The 21,097-nt window shown below is 44.1% G+C and overlaps 1 protein-coding gene across 2 annotated transcripts in view; it reads right to left on the bottom strand.

Annotated features, from left to right (window-relative positions):
- Positions 1-380: 380 nt before the first annotated feature.
- LOC111151675 (SET and MYND domain containing 4) overlaps positions 381-21,097 on the bottom strand; it is a 50,051-nt gene continuing 29,334 nt past the window's right edge. The window contains exons 6-11 of one of the 2 annotated variants that reach the window (XM_022509809.1): positions 7,190-7,381; positions 6,618-6,781; positions 4,517-4,649; positions 3,573-3,689; positions 3,239-3,362; positions 381-2,137 (exon numbers count right to left, since the gene is read on the bottom strand). In XM_022509809.1, coding sequence (XP_022365517.1) covers positions 2,002-2,137; positions 3,239-3,362; positions 3,573-3,689; positions 4,517-4,649; positions 6,618-6,781; positions 7,190-7,381 — 866 coding nt within the window. In that variant the 3' untranslated portion in view covers positions 381-2,001. Of the gene's footprint in view, positions 2,138-2,800; positions 3,363-3,572; positions 3,690-4,516; positions 4,650-6,617; positions 6,782-7,189; positions 7,382-21,097 lie in introns of those variants that run through there. The other variant, XM_022509810.1, reaches the window with a different exon arrangement.

Genomic DNA, 21,097 nt, shown 5'->3' with positions numbered 1-21,097 from the left:
CTGTGGAAGTGTTTATGCAGTAGGGCCACTAATCTCCGAGGGGGCATCTCCTGCCCCCACAATCAGTGGGGTATGCTCTTAAATAAATCAAACCTTAGGGTATTTTTTTTTTATGATTTATTTATTTTATTTTAGAGAGAGACAGAGCACGAGTAGGAGGGGCAGAGGGAGAGACAGAATCTCAAGCAGACGTCAGGCTGAGCGTGAAGCCTGACTCGGGGCCTGATCTCACGACCCAGAGACCACGTCCTAAGCCGAAACCAAGAGTCGGCTGTTAAACCGACTGCACCACCCCAAATGCCCCCCAGAACTTTAGCTTTTATTTTTACTTATTTATTTTAAGCTTTCACTTATTCATTTGACAGAAAGAGCACAAGCAGAGGGAGCGGCAGGCAGAGGGAGAGGGTGAAGCAGGCTCCCCGGCAAGCAGGAAGCCAGACGCCGGGCTCGATCCTAACCCCGGGATCGTGACCTGAGCCGAAGGCAGACGCTCAACCGGCTAGTCACCCAGGCGCCCCAAAACTTTAGCTTTTCATGCAAGCACAGCTATCCCCCTAGTCAAGCTAATGTCACCTGACAACACAAGCTAACACATGGGCAGATAGGAGAGGTAAGTTGTAACTTAAGGAAATGTTTCATAAAGCATTTAAGGAAAGCTCCCAAGTACACCTAAAATGGGAATGTGACATCTGAAAATTCTAAACACATTCATTTTAGGGGAGCATGCCTATTTTACAGACTACAACACGACCTTTTTTTAGGAACACGAAACACGACAAGTGTTTGGGACAGAATATAGAACTGTCCTCAGGACTAAATTTTCAAGAAGAAAAATTTATCTCCACGAAAAAAAAAAATCTCACTGGCCACTGCACCTTGCCACAGGGAATGAGTAGAAAGAAGAATTAAATGAGCTTCTGCCTGACCTTCATTCACATGTTTGAATGTAAGCTGTGTTCTAAACACTCAAGTTTCCTGAAAAGCCCCTGCCAGACATCTTGAGGCTATTCATTTCCTGACTGTAAGGCTGAGGCTAGCAGCGGGGACTTCCTGGGCAGACTGGGGGGGGGTTGTCAAGCTCTCAAAGCACCGTGGACCTGATGTTCCTTTCCACTAACTCACTGGACCCACTTGGTCCCAGACCGTGACACAGCAACCTGGGTTCAAAACAGTGTGTCTCCCAGCCTTCTGGCCGGGACGGAAGTCTAGACTACTGCTCTACACATCCAGGCAGAAAAGAGCTATCACCTCTCCCTTCTGTTGCTCGAGTCTGAAACCATAAGCAGCAATGCCAGTGCTCTGGGGCACCTTCTGAAGACACCCCCAAGTGGCTCAGGACTCCTGCAGCTGGATTTCCCTTCCCAGCCTGAGGAGGTCCGGCAGAAGGGAGTCTCTTTTCAGGAGAAAGGAGGCCCCCATGTCATTATCATAAGCTTGATTGTATTAGTGTTTGGTCAGGAGGTCGGCCAAGGGTACAGAAGGAGAGGCAGATAATAAAGACTGGAAAACTGGTAGGAGACAAATTTAGAGTTGCCATCCCAGGAAGAGACTGCCTAACAATAAAGTGGCCCCATACTTCTTTCTCTACTCACAATTTACACCGTACTAGTTTTAACAAAGGATTCGAGAAAGCTAGCTACCACACACAAAATGGTGTCTCTGGAAGTAAGGAGCCTCAGTGATTTCTTGCTTAATAATTATTTTGCAATTACAACACAACTACTAAGAGCATAAGTGCCCACTGGAGTGGTACGTAACATTTCATTACTACTAGAAACCACAGGAATGTTCCAGGGAAACAGACGATCATCATTTAGTGAGGTGGAGTCTCGCCAAAAGCCCAGGCTAACATCCAGATGGCTGCAGATCAGCTAAAATCCCTTTAAAGGGCTTAGGCTCTCCAGACACTAGTTTTACATCTTTTCTGGAAACTGGGAGTTTTTACGGGAGGGTAGTTAACTATGTGAAGAAAACCTTGGGATCCTACACTGAAGACCCCAGTTAGATGGGTGGCGAGTCCAATAAGCAAGATTTCATCTTCTGTAGCTCCTGGATCTCGTCACTGCAAGGGCCATAGTGCACCAGCAGAACCTTTTCGGCCCTCTCAATTGTGTTCAGTGCTTCTGGGATCGCAAACCTGAACCGAAGGAGGTAAAAGGAGTGAATCCACTCATTCAGTCAAGCAAACATTAATCAAGGGCCTACCCCCACCCTGTGAAGTCGTCGAAGATCAGTTTGTCTTCAAGGATCTCATAATCTAGAAGGGTAGGGGAGAGACTTTCATAAGCACACTGCAAGGTAGAGTTTGAAAACAAAGTGATGAGATTTGAAAGCATGAAGATTCGAAGGTCCTGAGAAACAGGCAAATCTCAAAGGGTTCCATCAGGGATTCATCCCAGGGTTTACTCAGGAGTCTTCACCTTCAGGTAACCAAGCCCACCCCAGACCTGACTGCAGCCCTGTTCTCTTGACCCAATGGGAGACCTCTGCGTCTCAGGTGTCAGGCCCACAGATCATTTATGATCTTAGAATCGAGCTTCAAACATTGCCTCACCCTCAAGTGCACCAATGGCAGCTTTATCAAGGCTGGAAGGAAGTGCTGCATCTAGAAATAGGGCCTCCCCATGATCTCAGTGGCAAAAATGGATGACATCTGCATAGACTGTTCTTTCCTTTAAACCTTCAAAGCAGGGTTTCTCTGCCTTGACACTACTGATATTTTGGGCCGGATAACTGTTAGCTGTGGGGGGCTGTCCTGTGCATTGCAGGATGTTTAACAGCATCTCTGGCCTCCGCCCTTGATATGACAACCCAAAATGTCTCCAGACATTGCCAAATGTCCCCTGGGGGCAAAATTACTCCTGGTTGAAAACAACTGCTTTAAGAGGAACAGGATGGGGGAAGGAAAGGCCCCTGGAGTTGAAAGTGCTGAGAACGAGGGCGTGAGGGAGGCTTGAGGAAGCAGAAAGCTGAGGAGAGCCGTCGGGATGCAGGTGGTGGGGCCATATGGCAACTGCTCCTTAGGAATGTCCCTTCAGTGCTAAGAGCTTTCCCTGTATCTCTCAGGAGGAAATTCTAGAGCTTCCAGTTTATCAGCAAAACTGAAGGAAAGGAGTTTTCCTAAAGGGGAGATAGAGAAGTTTCCACTTGCTTAACAGCACCACAGGAGAAAAGGAACACTGAAGAGCCTAATGAGTGTGTGGCCCAGAGGGCATTAGGAAACCACAGAAAGACTTACCCATTGAAAAAGAGCTGGGCCAGTTTGAAGAGCTCGTGGCCCATTTCAACACTGGATGGCCCATGCTGAGCCTCAACCACTTGGAGACTCTTCTGCAGATGGGCAGCTGACTTCTGCCAGTCCCCTGCAGAGAAAAGAGAAATCTGGTTCCAGAAGAGAACCACAGTCAACTGTGGATGCACATTTTCAGGGTGAGGAAAGCTCAGTGGAAGGGGAGGACAGCTTCAGCTCAAAGACTGAGGGGTGACCAACCAGATGAGACTGGGCTCAGGACCAAACACATGAGGCACACATGGTCTTTGCAGCAGAAAATGAAGACAGACACGTGCCATACCTAAGGCAGCGTAGGCCTGGGCCAGGGCATCCTCCATTTCGCCTACCATGCTGTGTTCTGGTGACAGGAAGCTCTCGGCATCGTGTCGGCACCCCAACAACAGCTGAATGGCTTGCTCTATCAAAGCAAAGGAAGGTGGCCTCGTTACTACATAGACCCAGTCCTAGAAATGAGAACCCAGCTCTTAAGTTCCATACTGGCTGGGCCAAATGCGGAAACCCCACTTTGTCCCCTTGTTGTGACAGACCCACAGTGTTTGTTCCCAAAAAGCTGTTGTTCTCTCACAGTTTCTCTTTCAGCAGAATAGGTGTGAGGTGAGGCCTCCCCACACGGACCCTGGGTTTCCAACTTCAAGTGGCAAGATTCCACTTACGATCATCATATCTCTCGACTTAGATATCTAAGTTTAAGGTCAACTTTCACAAAGTCGGGTAAATAAATTTCTAGGATGTAAAGTTCTAAGGCAGAGTTTGCAAGGATAATGTGGAGTTCCACAAGCCTCTCTGAAAACAGCAGGATGCTTCTATCTGGGTGCAAGCTCCACAGCTCCCTAGAAGAGAGGAGGCTCTGAGGAGAGCAGAGCAATCTCTCTAGGAAATTAGGCCATTAGGCCCTGGAATTAAAATAAATGGCACCGAACTTCTGGAACTGCACAAAGATCACGGATGTCAGAGATAACCCTTTAGTCATCATGGGGTACTTGAACTTAGGTCTCTGCTGCCCAAGAGAACAACAGCTTAAATCATCTGGCCCTTTTCAAGGACACAGCACAAACTCAGGCGGTTCGGGCTCTGTCCCACTGGCTTGCGCAGCCATCTTGTGGCTGGCACAGGGATAATGACATGTAATTGTTCAGTCATCACTGCAGATCCTCAAGTCCAAAGTGATCCCAGAATAAATACAAAGGGAGGGGCTGGAGGACCAAAGCAGGGAGCAAGTCTCACCTAGTTGACTGTTTCCGAGAAGCTTCCGGGCCGCCCCAACCTGCCGCTGAAGGTCCTGTACCCGGGAGATGAGGTGATCCCTGCTGACCGATTCCATACAGGACGTGCTGCCACAGCTCAGAACGTCACCTCCCTGTGAAAGCCAGTTTTGTCTTTATTCCTGTACCCCCGTCGGTTAGCAACACTGCATGTGTTTTACATTAGAGGGTCACTCTGCCGCTTTCAACCCTATGGGGCAAAGAGATGCCCTAATAATACACCACGACCAAAGCCTGACTCAGTTGGGTTTGACGCAGCAACTCTAATGAAAGGCGCAGGTGATCCCTCCCTGAGATTTAATTTTTGCAACCAAAATTAAACTGGCACAGGTTAGAGTTTCCTTCCGTCTCTATACCCCTCTCCTGGGTCTGTTTGGGTCCAGAACTTTGGATGACAGACAGATTTCCAGTGATTATGAAGAAGCCATCAGAGTACAGAGTCGTTGAATCACTCTGTTATGCACCTGAAATTAATGCGACATCGTGTGCCAATGATACTTCCATTAAAAAAAAAAAAACAAAAGCCAGGGGCACCTGGGTGGCTAATTCAGTTAAGCATCCAACTCTTTGGTGCCCTGCATTGGGCTCCATGCTCCGTGCAGAGTCTGCTGGGCATTCTCCCTCCCTTTCCCTCTGCCCCTCCCACTAGTGCGCTCTTTCTCTCTCTCTCTCTCTCTCTAAAATAAATAAATAGGGGCGCCCGGGTGGCTCAGTCAGTTAAGCGCCCGCTTTTGGACCAGGTCATGACCCCAGGGTCCTGGGATCAATTCCTGCATCAAGCTTCTTGCTCAGCAGGGTGGCGGTTTCTCCCTCTGCCTGCCTCTCCTTCTGCCTGCCACTCACCCTGCTTGTGTGTGTGCACTCGCTCTCTGTCTGACAAATAAGTAAAATCTTAAAAAAATATATATTAAAAAAAAAAAAGAAAGAAAAAGCAAGTCATAGGAAAACCAAAAGGAAGAGATGCCAGGAGAGGCCTCCCCACATCTGACCTTAGGTTTGTAACTTCCGCTTTACAACATGACCAGCTCTACATTACACTTACGGCTCCCCAAAGAACACCATCTCCTCGGCAGAGGAGAAAATCTTTGAGGTGGACTTTGGCTATTTTTTATTTATTCATTTATTTATTTTTAAATTTGGGGCAGAGGGGCAAAGGGAGAGGGAGAAAGAGAATCTGAAGCAGGTTCCATGCCCAGCATGGAGCCCCACGTTGGGGCTCGATCGCAGGACCCTGAGATCTCGACCTGGGCTGAAATAAAGAGTTGGACGCTCAACCAGCCACACCACCGAGGTGCCCCATTTGCTGTTTTTTAAATGCCAGTGTCTAGACCTTCATTTGGCAATGGCAACGTGATTTCTCCTGAGGATCCTTTCCCACCCTCCCATAGCCAGTGCCTGGTGGCTGGGGAGGGTGGCCATGTGGCTTGCATCTGACCCATTCCTCTGGGCCAAACGGCTGGAGGAAAACGATGGGAGTCTGATTTGCCACCAGCCATGGGTATCAGGTAAATGAAATGCCATAAAATTTTTGCCCAGACTGCTGTTAGAGGAGCACACATCTAGCCTTCCAAGCCAGAGGCTGTGAGGCTGGATATCTTGCCACCACCAGAGGAAGTCTGTTTGGGCTAATCAAGAAAGCAGAGTTGAGGGAGGCAGAGAGAAATTGGGTCTTGGTGGCATTATCTGAGCCCCTGGATCTCTGATTATCCCGTGTGTGTGTTCCCCAATAAGAGAAGAAACTGGAAAAAAAAAAAAAAAAAAAAAGTCGTTAGCCGAAATATCCTCGTCCTGGGACCTTTCAGTGATGTACTTGGGCAAATAACTTCTCAGGTCTTCCCCAACCCCAGACTGGCTCAGGGGGGATTTTCTGTTATCTGCAAGACACAGGGGCCTAGATCCAGCCTCTCCTGTGGTTCTGGGGAAAGGTAACCAATGTGCGGGCAAGATGGGGAAGGGGAAGACACTGTGGCTCTCAGCCTCTCCTGAAGATGTACGGCCTCCGGGCTGGATGACGGACCAGCTCCAGCAAATGTGGAGAGGGGGAAGGGAGGAGAGAGCTTCACCTGCAGGAGCGCTCCGCAGTGGCCACAACAGAATGCCTCCCACCGGGGCCCGATGGTGGCTCTGTGCTTCTCCTTCTGACACACCGGGCAGCTGCAGTCAAAGAAGTACTGAGCCCTCAGCTTCTGCTGCCTGTCGGTGACGGCCATCCTGCTGTGGTGAGGCCCTGCGGAGAGATCACACTTGGCCGATGTTGAAGGCAAGGGAGAGTCGAGTGCTACTTACAAAAACTTCAGCTCAGCAGGGGCCATTCTCCGTCTTGCGATGAATACCTTTACTCGAACATTCGTGGCACTAGATAGAGAAATAAGCTTCCAAGTTGCAAGGGAAAAAAACCCCTAAAGCTATTCTTAGCCCGTTTTTTGGAAGAGGAAGTTTATGGGATTAAGCAGGGAGATACATGAGAGCTTAGACACAACAGGGCCAAGGAAGGAGGCCAGAAGGCCCCCTCCCCCCGCTTTTTTCTTGGCCTCAGTGTGTACTGCCTTCACCTGTCCGGGGGTTTGCTCGTTCTCATTCGCCCTGTCCTTTCCTGCCAGAGAAGTGTGGCCCGTGATGAGGAGGGAGGGCTCACCATAGCAGTGCAGGATCTCTTGCCCTTTTGCAATCTTCTCTGATGCCCGGACGGTGGCGACGGTGCTAATGAAGGACATGCTGGTGTTGGGGCTGCAGGAATGGTTCAGGAGGCTGACAACAGGGAAGATGCCTGTTGCAAGGCGGACCTGCCTGCTGTTGGTGACGTTGTTCTCTTCAGATCCTGAAAGTGCTACAGGAAAAAGGAAAAATGTGTTAGGACATTAGTCTTGGCCTCGCCGTCCATCCCTCAGAAGATGAGCTGGGCCACTGAGCCTGAAGCCCATCTGAGTCAGAGCTCCGGAGCCGGATCCAGTAGACATCAGATGGAACATGACTCACAGCAAACCCTCGTCCCCGGGAAGCAAAGCAAATGAACACATGAAAAGTCCACCGGAATCCTGGAACCTAACCACTGTGTCTCAATTCCAGAAAAAAATCCAAAGATTAGAATGCATTAAATAATAATAATAAAAAAGGAACTGTCAGTTGGGAGCCTTCTAGATAGACAGTTTCATAATGTTCACCAGGACACAGAAATCAGAGTACCTGCTGAGGTTATTTCCCAAAGGCTTCTGTAGTTGAAGCTGCTTTTGTTTAACTGGTCTTTGGTTAGTTAATAGAATAAGTAACCTAATTGTTTTCCCAAACTAAGTAGGTTTATAATATATTTATAAAATTCGTATTTCTTAAGCTTACCTGGTTCCTTGAGCCGTCTGTCCCAACTTTGTGGGAAATCAGTCAGCAGCAGTTGTCACTGAAAAAAACCTCACTGGGGACCCCTGGGGGACTCAGTTGGTTAAGTGTCTGTCTTGGGCTCAGGTCATGATCCCAGGGTCCTGGGATTGAGCCCCGCATCGGTCTCCCTGCTCAGCGAGGAGCCTGCTTCTCCCTCACCCTCTGCCCCTCCCCAAGTGTTCATACTCTGTCTCTCTCTCTCTCTCTCTCTCTCTCTCAAAAATAAATAAATAAAATCTTTGGGGAAAAAACCAAAAAAGCCCTAAAACCTCTGTGGAAGGGCCCTACTCAAGAGAGTCTCATGTCCCAAACAATCTCTTCTTAGAAACACAATTAAACAGCAATTTAACGACATGAATGAAAATTGGGAAGGACGGAAAAGGCCTTCAAGCAGAGAGGCTATTTCTGCACCAAAGCTCCCACACTTAGATTTACAGATGAGGAGGTCTGTATCCTCTCATGCAGTCCTATTTGCTCTTATTTTAGCCATAGCTTTAAATGGCTTGGTTATTCAGTTCCTCAGCCCAGAGTAGTCAAGAAACAGAACTAATAAGAGGCAGATTTTCTGACAATGGCAAAAGAGACAGGATGACAGACAGGTGAGGGAGGCAGAAAACTTACATAAGAATAACAGCCTCAGGGCAAACAAAAAACACTAGTACCACTCAAGCTTTACGCTGTGACACTTTCTTAACCAGAGGTTCCTAGACTGATGGCCTATCGAGTTTTGTAATAGCCATACCTACCCATCTCAGGGAGACGGATGCACAAGATAGATAACCTTGGGCATCCAGAAAGGCTAAAGTTGTGTTCGGTAGCCTTGGTGGAAGCACAAGGAAACTGTATTTTCTTTCTTTTTAAAGACTTATTTTTTTATTTATTTGACAGAGCACGAGTAGGCAGAGAGGCAGGCAGAGAGAGAGGAGGAAGCAGGCTCCCTGCTGAGCAGAGAGCCTGATGCAGGGCTCCATCCAGAGCTCGATCCCAGGACCCTGGGATCATGACCTGAGCCGAAGGCAGAGGCTTTAACACTGAGCCAACCTGGTGCCCCAAGGAAACTGTATTTTCAACAGAACTGGTTGAAATCTGAATGATTCTCATACTTCAGAGGGAAGCTTTCAGTTTTCTGCATAACTGAAAAGCCATCAGCTAATTGTCCCATCACCGTGTATGCCAGGAATTTCAACACACCAATCACCGAAGAACTGAAGCAGTCGAGGGACAAATGCAATGAATAAAGAAAATATCATGAACCACCATGTGGAAATGTTCTAGAAAGGAAAACACTAAATACAGGAATCATGATGTCTCTCTGCAGATCGTTCTATTATCTGTTGCTATGGAGGACGAGAACAGAACAAGTCAATAAAATTCACAGGGAATCCAAATGACTCAATTGGAGTCAACAGTCCCACAAATTGTATTGAAATCTCTCATCAGAGCTGCTCTTAAGTATTCGGCAGATTTTAGTTTACCCCCCCGCCCAATGCCTACCTTCTGGTGTATGTGCTAATGAGCAGTGAAAATGCTTAAAGGTAGGCAGCAGGAAGGAGCAGTACAGGGCACGAACAGTTTGTAGTCTGAATAATCAGCCTCTGCATAATTAAAAGTTGACTTGCATTCCCAACTACTGATAACTGGCAAGCTGTATTGGAACAGTTGCTAAAATTTTCCCAGAAAAAAAATGATCACAATACAGTGAGTAATGTCAGCTTCGTGAATTATTTATAGATGATTCTCTAACATAAGTAGGCCCAAGAACTCAGTGGGGTGAATATTTATGTCAGAGTTGAGTCTCTAATTATTTCTAAAAATTAAGTATTGACTTAAAAAATTATCCAATATTTTGCATTAGTCATCTGTTAGCAGAGATAATGGAAAGTGAGAATATATATGTACCTTATCAACCAAATTTAATATGTGACATTTTGTGTATAAAACAAAAACAAAAACAGGGAGTGATTCTTTATTTTACTAAAAGGGTACCTTGATAATATCCCTTAGTGCATTTAAAATGGATTCAAGGGGCACCTGGGGGTCCCAGTCAGTTAAGTGTCTGACTCTAGATTTCGGCTCAGGTCATGATCTCAGGGTTATGAGATCAGGCCTTGTGTTGGGCTCCACTCTCAGCGGAGTCTGCTCTCTCTCTCCCTCTGCCTCTCCCCTCATGTGCTCCCTCTCTCCCTCTCTCTCCAATATATACATAAATCTTTAAAAAAAAAAAAAATGGATGGGCATCTGGGTGGCTCAGTTGGTTAAGCAACTGTCTTCAGCTCAGGTCACGATCCTGGAGTCCCAGGATCGAGTCCCGCATCAGGCACCTTGCTCTCCCTCTGCCGCCTCCCCTCTCATGCTCTCTCTTACTCACTCTCTCTCTCTCTGCCAAATAAATAAATAAAATCTTTAAAAAAATAGCTCATTAACTCTTAAAAAAATGGGATTCAAGTACAGAAAAAAAGATCCATTCACAATACTTCCAGAATATACCTATCCTCATAGATATTTTGTAACACAAGAAATTTGTGTGTATGTCACACAAATAATCAACCACACAAACTGAACGTAGATTCCTTGGCTGCTGAAGAGTGAAAGCAAAGGCCAGTGAATTAATCTGAACCTACATGGAACCTCATTAAGCCTTGTAATGAAGCCAGATATATCACAAATCTGCCATTCCCTCTGAGATAGAACCATACGGACCAAGGTCTACAATATCATCAATGGCTAGTTCTGTGCCTTAAGATTCATACCAAAGAAAGGTTTCTGAGGAACTTTGATTAAATAGTATTTATGCAAAGATAATAACATACACTTTCATAGGTTTCGGTCAAAGTCTATCCTAGTTAATGCCTGAATCCTTCTGTGCTGCTAATGAAAGACCTGCTAATGAGATTCCATAAGAACACTAATGGGGAAGTGCTGGAACTCCAAAGAAATAATAAGAAGGGATATATCAAGATTAGAAATATGAGCCGACTAAAACAAAATTAGATAGGATTCAAAACAAAGTGAACATTGCTGGTAGGAGTGTAACTGGTGTAACCTTCCTGGAGGGCAATTTTGCAGTATTTATCAAGTGCCTTAAAAAAGTTCTTATGGGGGCACCTGGGTGGCTCAGTGGGTTAAAGCCTCTGCCTTTGGCTCTGGTCATGATCCCAGAGTCCTTGGATCAAGCCCCACATCGGGCTCTCTGTTCGGCAGGGAGCCTGCTTCCTCTCCTCTCTCTCTCTGCCTGCCTCTCTGCCTACTTGTGATCTCTATCTGACAAATAAATAAATAAAATCTTAAAAAAAAAAAGTTCTTATGGGGGCGCCTGGGTAGCTCAGTTGTTAAGCATCTGCCTTCGGCTCAGGTCATGATCCCGGAGTCCTGGGATCGAGCACCACATCAGGCTCCCTGCTCAGCAGGAAGCCTGCTTCTCCCTCTCCCACACTCCCTGCTTGTGTTCCCTCTCTCTCTGTCAAATAATAAATAAAATCATAAAAAAAAAAAGTTCTTATAAGGGGTCCTGGGTGGCTCAGTCAGTTGGGCTTCCAAGTCTAAATTTCAGCTCAGGTCACGATCCTGGTGTCATGGGATCAATCCCCACCTCGGCCCCACTTGAATCTGCTTGAGTTTCTCTCTCCCTCTGCCCCTCTCCCAGCTCATGCACTCCTGAACACACGCTCTCTTTCTCTCTCAAATAAATAAATCTTTAAAAAAATTAAAAATGTTCACATTAAAAAAAGTTCCTATTGTTTTAATTACTTTTAGTATTTAGAAAACTAGTTAAAATTACAAAAGGAGTACATGGTAGTCAGAAAAAAATTACAAAGTAAAAATTATAAAGAAAATAAGTCCTCTGTGAGCCTATCAGCCACGTACAGTAGTTTGGGGCATTTTTTTCTAGGCCTCTGTCCAGTCTTATATATGAAATTCCCATGTGATACACAGAGCAATTTATAAGTTACTTCTTTTCACTTAACACATTATGGCCATTTCTTTATATTCTAACCTAAAATGCATATTATAGTTAAAAAAAAAAAAAAGAAGGCAACACAGCAACTCTGCCAATGTGATAGGGAAAAATGGTATCTTGTTTTAAGTACAGGAGGGGCTAAACATGACCGTATTTACTACTGCTTTGATAAAAGGCTTGCTTATGTACCTTTTTAACAGCCTTTTAAAGACATAATTTATCTACCATAAAATTCACTTATTTTAAGTGTACTAATTCATGATTTTCTTCAGGAAATTCATATAAGCTGTGCAACAATTACCACAATCTAGTTTTAGATTTTCACCACTATTGTATATGTTTAAAGACTGACTTTAAGAGCTGCATAGTTCCTAGAAATGTTCTGTCATTTTGCTATTTTCATTTTAGTTTATGGGCTTTTTCTCCCCTGGGGTTGGTTTGCTTTTAAAGTAACAACTATTTCGGGAGCCTGCATGGCTTAGCTGGTTAAAAGTCCGACTCTTGATTTTGTCTCAGGTCATGATCTCCTGGTGTGAGATTGAGCCCTCAGTATTGGGGAGTCGGCTTGTCATTCTTTCTTTCTGCCCTTCCCCCCACTCGCATGTGCACCCCTGCTCTCTACGGTGAATAAATAAATCTTTAAAAACAAACAAAAACAACTATTTCATGTGTTTACAGTGCTCTGTGCCAGCAACTTTGCCCAGAGTTTAGCTACACATGTTTTCTGCTGGTCTTTCCCGGGATTATTCATATTATTGCATTCATCTAGCATATGGTCTTTTTTTTTTTTTTTAAGATTTTATTTATGTATTTGTTAGAGTGAGAGAGAGAGAGCACAAGCAGGCAGAGTGGCAGGTAGAGGCAGAGGGAGAAGCAGGCTCCCTGTGGAGCAAGGAGCCCAATGCGGGACTCGATCCCAAGACACTGGGATCATGACCTGAGCCAAAGGCAGCCGCTTAACCAACTGAGCCACCCAGGCGTCCCGCATATGGTCTTTAAAAAATATATATTTTATTTATTTATTTGACAGAGAGAGACACTGCAAGAGAGGGAAGACAAGCAGGGGGAGCTGGAGTGGGAGAAGTGGGGGGGGGCTTAGGGGGAGAAGGTGAAGCAGATTCCCCAGACTCCCTGTAAGCAGGGAGCCCAATGAGGGGCTTGATCCCAGGACCCTGAGATCATGACCTGAGCGGAAGGCAGATGCTTAACAACTGAGCCACCCAGGTGCCGCAGCATATGGTCTTTTACCCTCAAGAAGGCTAGACTTAAAAAAACAAAGAAGGCTAACCTAGGCTTGTTCATATGGTTACACACCATCATTCCAAGAAAATGACATGGAAGCTACAAGGCCTCTTAAAGCCTAGACTCCAAAGTCACACAAGGTCACTTCTACTGCATTCCAAGGGTCAAAGTAAGTTACAGGGCTGGCCCAGATTCAATGGCAGAGAAAACAGACTCTACTTCTTGATTGGAGAAAAAGCAGTATGAAGTTGCAAAAGGGCAAATATACAGGGGTGGGTGAAATTGTTGGGGTTATCTTTGCAAACAATCTTCCCCAGAGGCCCGGAGGTTCATCCAGTCCTCTCATTATCCATAGGAGGATACTGAGTGAAATTTCTCTGACATCAGCAGTAGCAACAGCTTTCTAGATACATCTCCTGAGGCAAGGGAAACAAAAGCAAAAATAAACTACTGGGACTACATCAAAATACAGCTTTTGCACAGCAAAGTAAATAACCAACAAAACTACAAGGCAACCTTCTAAACAGGAGGAGGTATCTGCAAATGACAGATCTGATAAAGGTTAGTATCCAAACTATATAGAGAACTGATACAACTCAACATCCAAAAAACAAATAATCCATTTAAAAATGGGCAGAAGACAAGAACAGACATTTCTCCAAAGAAGACATCCAGATGGCCAACAGACACATGAAAAGGTGCTCAACATCACTCATCAGCAGGGAGATGCAAATCAAAACCTCATACCTGTCAGAGTGGCTACAATAAAAAACTCAAGGAACAATAACGATGGCGAGAATGAGGAGAAAAAGAAACCCTTGTGCACTGTTGGTGGGAATGCAAACTGGTGCAGCCACTGTGGAAGACAGCTGGGAGTTTCCCCAAAAAGTTACAAACAGAACTATCCTATGACCCAGTAATCGCACTGCTGGGTATTGACCCAAGGAATATGAAAATTGGGAGGGATATATGCACCTTTATGTTCTTTGTAGCATTATTTACAATAGTTAAACTATGGGAACAGCCCAAGTGTTCACTGACAGATGAATGGATAAAGAAGATGTGGTCTATATACAATGTAGTATTACTCAGCCATAAAAAAAAGAATGAAATCTTGCTGTTCTAACAACATAGATGGAGCTAGAGAGTATAATGGTAAGCAAAATAAGCCAGTCATAGATAAATACCATGTGATTTCACTCATATGTGGAAACTGAGAAACAGAACAAGGGGCGCCTGGGTGTTCCAGTTGGTTAAGTGTCTGCCTTTGGCTCAGGACATGATCCCAGCGTCCTGGGATTGAACCCTGCTCTGGGCTCCTTGCTCAGAGAGGAGCCTGCTTCTCCCTCTGCCCCTCTCCCCACTTGTGCTCTCTCTCAAATAAAGAATAAAAAATTAAAAAAAAAAAAAAGAAACAAATGAGCAAGGAAAAAAAGAGAAAGAGACAAGCCAGGAAACAGACTCTTAAAGATGGAGAATAAACTGATGGTGACCAGAGGGGAGGTGGGTGTGGGGATGGATAGCTCAGTTGGTTAAGCGACTGCCTTTGGCTCAGGTCATGATCCTGGAGTCCCGGGGTCAAGTCCCACATCGGGTTCCCTGCTCAGTGGGGAGTCCGCTTCTCCCTCTGACCTTACTCCCTGTCATGCACACACTCTCTCTCTCTCAAATATCTCAAATATTTATCAAATAAATAAATAAATAAAATCTTTAAAATAACATTGTCAACTACACTGATATTAAAAAAAAAAAAGTATACTAAGTGAGGCACACAGAAAGGTTAAGCAATCTGAGTTCATATGGAGAGTTAGCGGTTACAATCAGTGGAGTGGAAACCCAGGCCTGTTGCCTCCCAGTCCCATATTTTCATTCCTTCAGGGATCTCTTCCACCCACATTCTCTGTCTTCTTTGGTGATTATAGCGCTCTTGATATTTGGTCTTTAGGTTAAATCTAGCTATCTTTAATTACTTAAATTGGATATTCTATGCTTTAAAAAGCTTCTCTCACCCTAAGACCATGTAAGTATTCACTTATCTTTTCCTAGATATTTGATGGTTTAATGTTTCCCTGTTTAACTTTTTAACGATTTGGAGAATTTAACACTTTTAGGGGACTATCATATCAGTACCATCCTGTCTTTCATTACTGTAGCTTAATGCTGATATGAAATCTGATGGTACCAACCCCCTTCAGTACTCTTCTATTTATTACTATTATTATTATTATTATTATTATTGGAGCGCCTGGGAGTCTCGGTTAAGCCACCGACTCTTGAGTTTTGGCTCAGGTCCTGATCTCAGGGTCCTGAGATAGGGCCCTGCCTCCAGCTTCAGCTCTAGGCACAAGTCTGCTTGAGATGCTCTCTCTCCCTTTCTCTCCGCCCACCCCCTAACGCTCACCCTCTCTCACTAAATAAAATCTTTAAAAAATATATATTATTTTTGTTGAACAGGTTACAGAAGAGATGCAGTTAAAAAGACCGGAGCGAACATCATCAGGCTCCTCTGATTCTTCTTTCTTTGCCTCCATCGCCTTCTCACTGGGGGCAGCAGTGGTGCTAGGATCCCCCTGACGCTAGGATGGCTCCACCAGTGCCTTCATTGCTAATGGGACTCTTGGTCTTGACGTTAGCCAAGGCCTTTGTAAACAAGCAGGGCGGGAAGGGTTGGACATTTACACCAGGGACTCTCTAGGAGGACACGGATGGTAGCCTTGGTGAGCGCCACCTGGTCCTGTGGGACGAGCTTGGGGAGGGAGGGTGTGGGCTTCCGAGTTCAAGGATTCAGTACTCTTACAAAATGGCTATTCTCACCACTTATTCAAGATGAACTTTAGCATCAGTGTCCAATTCCATGAAAAATCCAATTGTGATTTCATGTGGAACTGCATTGCACTGGCTGGGGGAATGAAGGGGAACTGCCATTTTTAGTTTTCAGTGTTTCCATCTCAGAATATGGTCTGTCTCTTATGCGAACCTGTGTATCCCTCCAAGTTAACATATGTTTGCATTTCTGGATGAAACCCTTCTTGGTCATCTCTTGGCATTCCTTCAATGAACTGCTGGATGTGATACGGCAGTGATTTTCTCAGGATTCCTACAGTGATATTCACAAGTGAGACTAATCTATAGTTCTTATCCTTGGCTTTGCAAAATGAATGGGAAAGGACTCCAGGTTCCCCCATGCCCCGGAACACTTTATATTGTATAAAAATGATCTGTTCTTTGAAAGATATTTTTTGTTTTATTAAAAAATGTGACTACGGATGCCTGGATGGCTCAGAAGGTTAAGCATTTGCCTTCAGCTGCGGTTGTGATCTCAGGGTCCTCGGATCAAGCCCCGTGCCAGACTCCCAGCTCAGCACGGAGTCTGCTTCTCCCTCTCCTTCTGCCTCTCCTGCTTGTGCTCTCTCTCTCTCCTAAATGAATACTTAAAATATATTTTTTAAAAATGTGGCTAAATATGGTCCTTAGAAGTTTTAAAGAACTTACATGGAAAAGAGTGGGTCTGGCCTCTTTTTATGGATATATATATATATATATATATATATATATATCTATATATATATATCTAAGATTTTATTTATTTGTCAGAGAGAGACAGAGAGAGCACAAGCAGGGGGAGCCACAGAAGGAGAGGGAGAAGCAGACTCCCTGCTGAGCAGGGAGCCTAATGAGGGGCTCGATCCCAGGACCCTGAGATCATGACCTGAGCAGAAGGTAGACACTTAACTGACTGAGCCACCCAGGCGTTCCTGGAGATATTTTGATAATCTTTAATTTCTCCCACAATCACTGGATATTTGAAGTGTTCTCTTCCTGAGAAAATGTAGGAAATTTATGTTTTCTACAAGTTTTCTACTTAATGTTTTCAAATTTAAGAGTCTAAAATGATATTAAATAATTGCTTAAAATTTAAATATTAATTTATATTATTGGCTATACTCCTTCATTGCTCCTAATTTTGTGGGCTTTTTTCCTTTTTACTAAATAGATAATTAGATTTGCCAAATCTCTGTCTCTGTCAGGAGTCTACATACTGTAACCTGTTGGCCAAATCATGCGGGCTGCCTGTTTTTGTAGAGTGTAGTCTAAGAACTGCTTTTACATTTTTAAGTGGTTGAAAAAAAAAATGAAAAGAACAATGCTCACTATGTGAATTCTAAGAAATCAAATTTCAGAGTCCATCATGAAGTGTGCCTGGAACCTGGCCATACAGTCATTTTCTGCATTGTCAATGGCGACTTTGGTGCTGCAATGGCAGAGGTGAGTCAGAGACGCCATGGCCTTCAAAGCCTAAAATATTTACTGTCTGGATCTTTACAGAAAAAGTTTACTGAACCCTGTGATGAGGAGAACAAAGACAAAAGAAAAGTAAGTAAAATTAAATTTCCTTACAACTTGTAGCCCATTGACAAATACTTGAGACAGGCAGAGTACGACGATCCTCAAGGAGCTCCCAACTGCCTTAACGTTAAAGCTTTCCTAGAGGCAAAAAGCAACCTTAGCTTGACAACAGCCAGACTTCCAGGATTCTCTCTCACCCTCTGCCTCTGCCTGCACCCCCCCATCCCATGCATGTGTGCATGAGCTCGCACTCTCAATAAATGAAAACTTATTTCAAGATTTTATTTATTTATTTGACAGACACAGCCACAGAAGGAACACAGCAGGGGGAGGAGCAGGCAGAGGGAGAAGCAGGCTTCCTGCTGAGCAGGGAGACCAATAAGGGGCTTGATCCCAGGACTCTGAGATCATGACCTGAGCCAAAGGCAGATGCTTAACCAACTGAGCCACCCAGGCATCCCTGAAATCTTAATTTTTTAAAAAATTTTTTATTTATTTATTTGAGAGAGTGAGAAAGAGCACATGAGCAGGGGCAGAGGGAGAGGAAGAGGGAGAAGCAGGCTCCCCCTGATGTGGAACTCCTTCTCAGGACTCAGGGATCACGACCTGAGCCAACGGCATACGCTTAACTGGCTGAGCCACCCAGATACTCCTAAATGACATCTTTAAAATAAATAAATAACTGAATAAAAATATATACATGGGAGAAAAGGATGACTAAAAGCAAAAATACCAAAATCTTAACAGTAATCAATTCTGAAGGTAGAAGTATGGGTGACTGCTACCTTCTTCTTTGAAGAAGAACTCACTACAGTTTTAAAATTAAAAACACTGATTCACACAGTAACATTATTCTAGTAAATTTTTAAAATGGATTGGGCGCACCCGGGTGGCCCGGTCAGTTGAGTGTCCAACTCTTGGTTTCAGCTCAGGTCGTGATCTCGGGGTTATGAGATCAAGCCCCTCGTTGGGCTCAGAGGTCTGCTTGAGGTTCTCCTCTCCCTCTCCTTCTGCCCCTCCTGCTGTTCTCTCTCCTGCTCATGACACATACTCTCTCTAAAAGTAAATAAAGAAATCTTTAAAATGGATTGTATGCCTTTCCCATTATTCTAGTTTTCCTTAACACGTGAAAATCCTTTTGGAAACTTCCTTATCTCTACCCACCCAACTTAAAAGTATATAATCAATCACTACTCACAACCCCAGTGCAGCTCTTTCTGCCCATGGGTCCTATTCCATGCTTTAATAAAAGCACCTTTTGCACTGAAAATATCTCAGGAGTTCTTTTTGGCCATTTGCTCCTGACCCACAACACATCACCGTGGTCTAACGCACACAAGTTTTGATAGATGTATGTACTGAATGCCATAGTATATTACTTATCGTGGCTTCAAGATCCTTATTTTTGATATATTTGGTCAAAATCAGAGTGGTATATTAAAGTTTCTCACAACTATGGTGTTTTTGCTAGTTTTTCCTGGTATACTTAATAATTTTTGCTTTGTAGTCACAATCTCTATGTTTCTGAGAGCTAAGATTGATGTATTTCAGCGTGGAAAGTGTCCTACAAAAAAATGAAATTCCTTCTTTTTATTAGGTACCTTGGGTACCTAATCTTAATATTTCATATTAATTCCAATATCCTGATTTGCTTGTGATTCCCAACATGTCTTACCCAAACATTCTATGTTGCTTTTGTAAACAGAGTATAGCTGGATAAAAAAATTTTGTTTTTAACCAATTCTGAAAGATTCATTTCACTTTATCATCTTGTTGCTCAGTGAACTGGTTTTTATTTAAAAATTTTTTATTTTAAAGATTTTATTTATTTATTTGACAGAGAGATAGCACAGGCAGGGGGAGTGGCAGGCAGAGGGAGGGGGAGAAGCAGGCTCCCTGCTGAGTAGGGAGCCCGACATGGAGCTCGATCCCAGGACCCTGGGATCATGACCTGGGTGGAAGGCAGACAATTAACTGATGGAGTGATCCAGGTGCCCCTCAGTGAACTGGTTTTTATGTTTTTTTAAAATTCAATTTATTTTATTAAAAGATTTTATTTATTTTGACAGAGAGAGATCACAAGGAGGCAGTGAGGCAGGCAGAGAGAGAGGGGGAAGCAGGCTCCCTGCTGAGCAGAGAGTCCGATGCAGGGCTAAATCCCAGGACCCTGAGATCATGACCTGAGCCAAAGGCAGAGGCTTAACCCACTGAGCCACCCAGGCGCCCCTGAATCAATGTTTTTAATTTTAAAACTGTAGTAAAAGTTCAAAGAAGAAGGTAGCAGTAACCCATACTTCTACCTTCAGAATTGATTATGGTTAAGATTTTGGTATTTTTGCTTTTAGTCTTTTTTTTTTCCTCCTATGTATATGTTTTTATTTAGTTATTTAATTTTTTTTAAGAGTACACTTATCTATTTTTTTAAAAAAGATTTTATTTATTTGGCAGAGAGAGAGAGTCTTGGCAGAGAGCACAAGCAGGGGGAGCAGCAGGCAGAGGGAGAGGGAGAAGCAGGCTCCTGGTGTGGCTGGGCAGATGCTCAATGACTGAGCCACCCAGGTACCCCCAGTTATTTATTTTAAAGATTTCACTTACTTATTTATTTTGAGAACGAGCCAGAGAGAGAGCATGCACACTAGTGGGGCAGGGAGGGCAGAGGTGGGGGGAGAGAGAGAGACTTTCAATCAGACTTGTGCTGAGCAGGGAGTTCAACCTGGGGGTCGATCTCACAACCCTGAGATCATTACCTGAGCCGGTATAGAGTTAGATGCTTAACTGACTGAGTCACCCAGGTGTCCCTCTTTATATATATTTTTAAAATATAAGGAATAAATTGTACATAAAATATAGAGCCTGACAGGTAAAGCCAAAGTCTCCAATCCTCTTTCCATCACTCCAGGTAGCCCGTATCATGCTATGAATCTATTTCCCTCATCCTTATTAGCCACAGAACATACAGGTATTCCTGCCTATACATACATTTACTATCCAAAAGTTTATTCTCAACAATTTGGGAAAAATTTTACCCGAAACTTGCTATGCAAATAAAAACCTGACTATAATGATATGTCATGCACACAGAGCAAAAACATTTAGGCTAAGATTCTTTGACAGTTACGGACAGGCCACTGGAGGAAAGCAGATGGAAGTCTCCTTTGGTGTCCATGGCTTGGCCCTTCTGCCACAGGGATTCAGCCTGCTATTGTTTAGCCTGCTATTGTTTACCTGGACAGTAGTTTCTATAGTTTTCAGAGCTCCTGGCATTTGTATCTTTTTTGTATGTTCTATTAAGTACTTTAGAGGCAAGACACAATAATCAGGAGTCGGTAATTTTCTGCCACTATAATCTGGAAGCCCCATATACTGGTTTTTTTTTTTTTTATATTCACAAAAACAAAAATATATGAAAAAGAAATTTTTTTAAATGCCAGTGAATGTACCCAAGGGAAAACATAATTCCGGAAAAACACCCAACAGATGTAGTTTAGAAGGTAGCAATGGCTCAGAGAAGCCAATGGAAGCAGAGGAGAGAATGGAGACTGGCTTGCAATGGGATTTCCTAGCATTATAGGATGAAGCCAGGGCTATTCTGGGGGTGTTCCATGTGCTTCAGGATGGGGAAGA

The sequence above is a fragment of the Enhydra lutris genome, unplaced genomic scaffold, assembly GCF_002288905.1.
Source record: "Enhydra lutris kenyoni isolate GAN:26980312 unplaced genomic scaffold, ASM228890v2 scaffoldscaffold26, whole genome shotgun sequence".
NCBI lineage: Eukaryota > Metazoa > Chordata > Mammalia > Carnivora > Mustelidae > Enhydra > Enhydra lutris.
The sequence above is the reverse complement of the archived record's forward strand: the minus strand, read 5'-3'. Positions and strand labels throughout refer to the sequence as shown.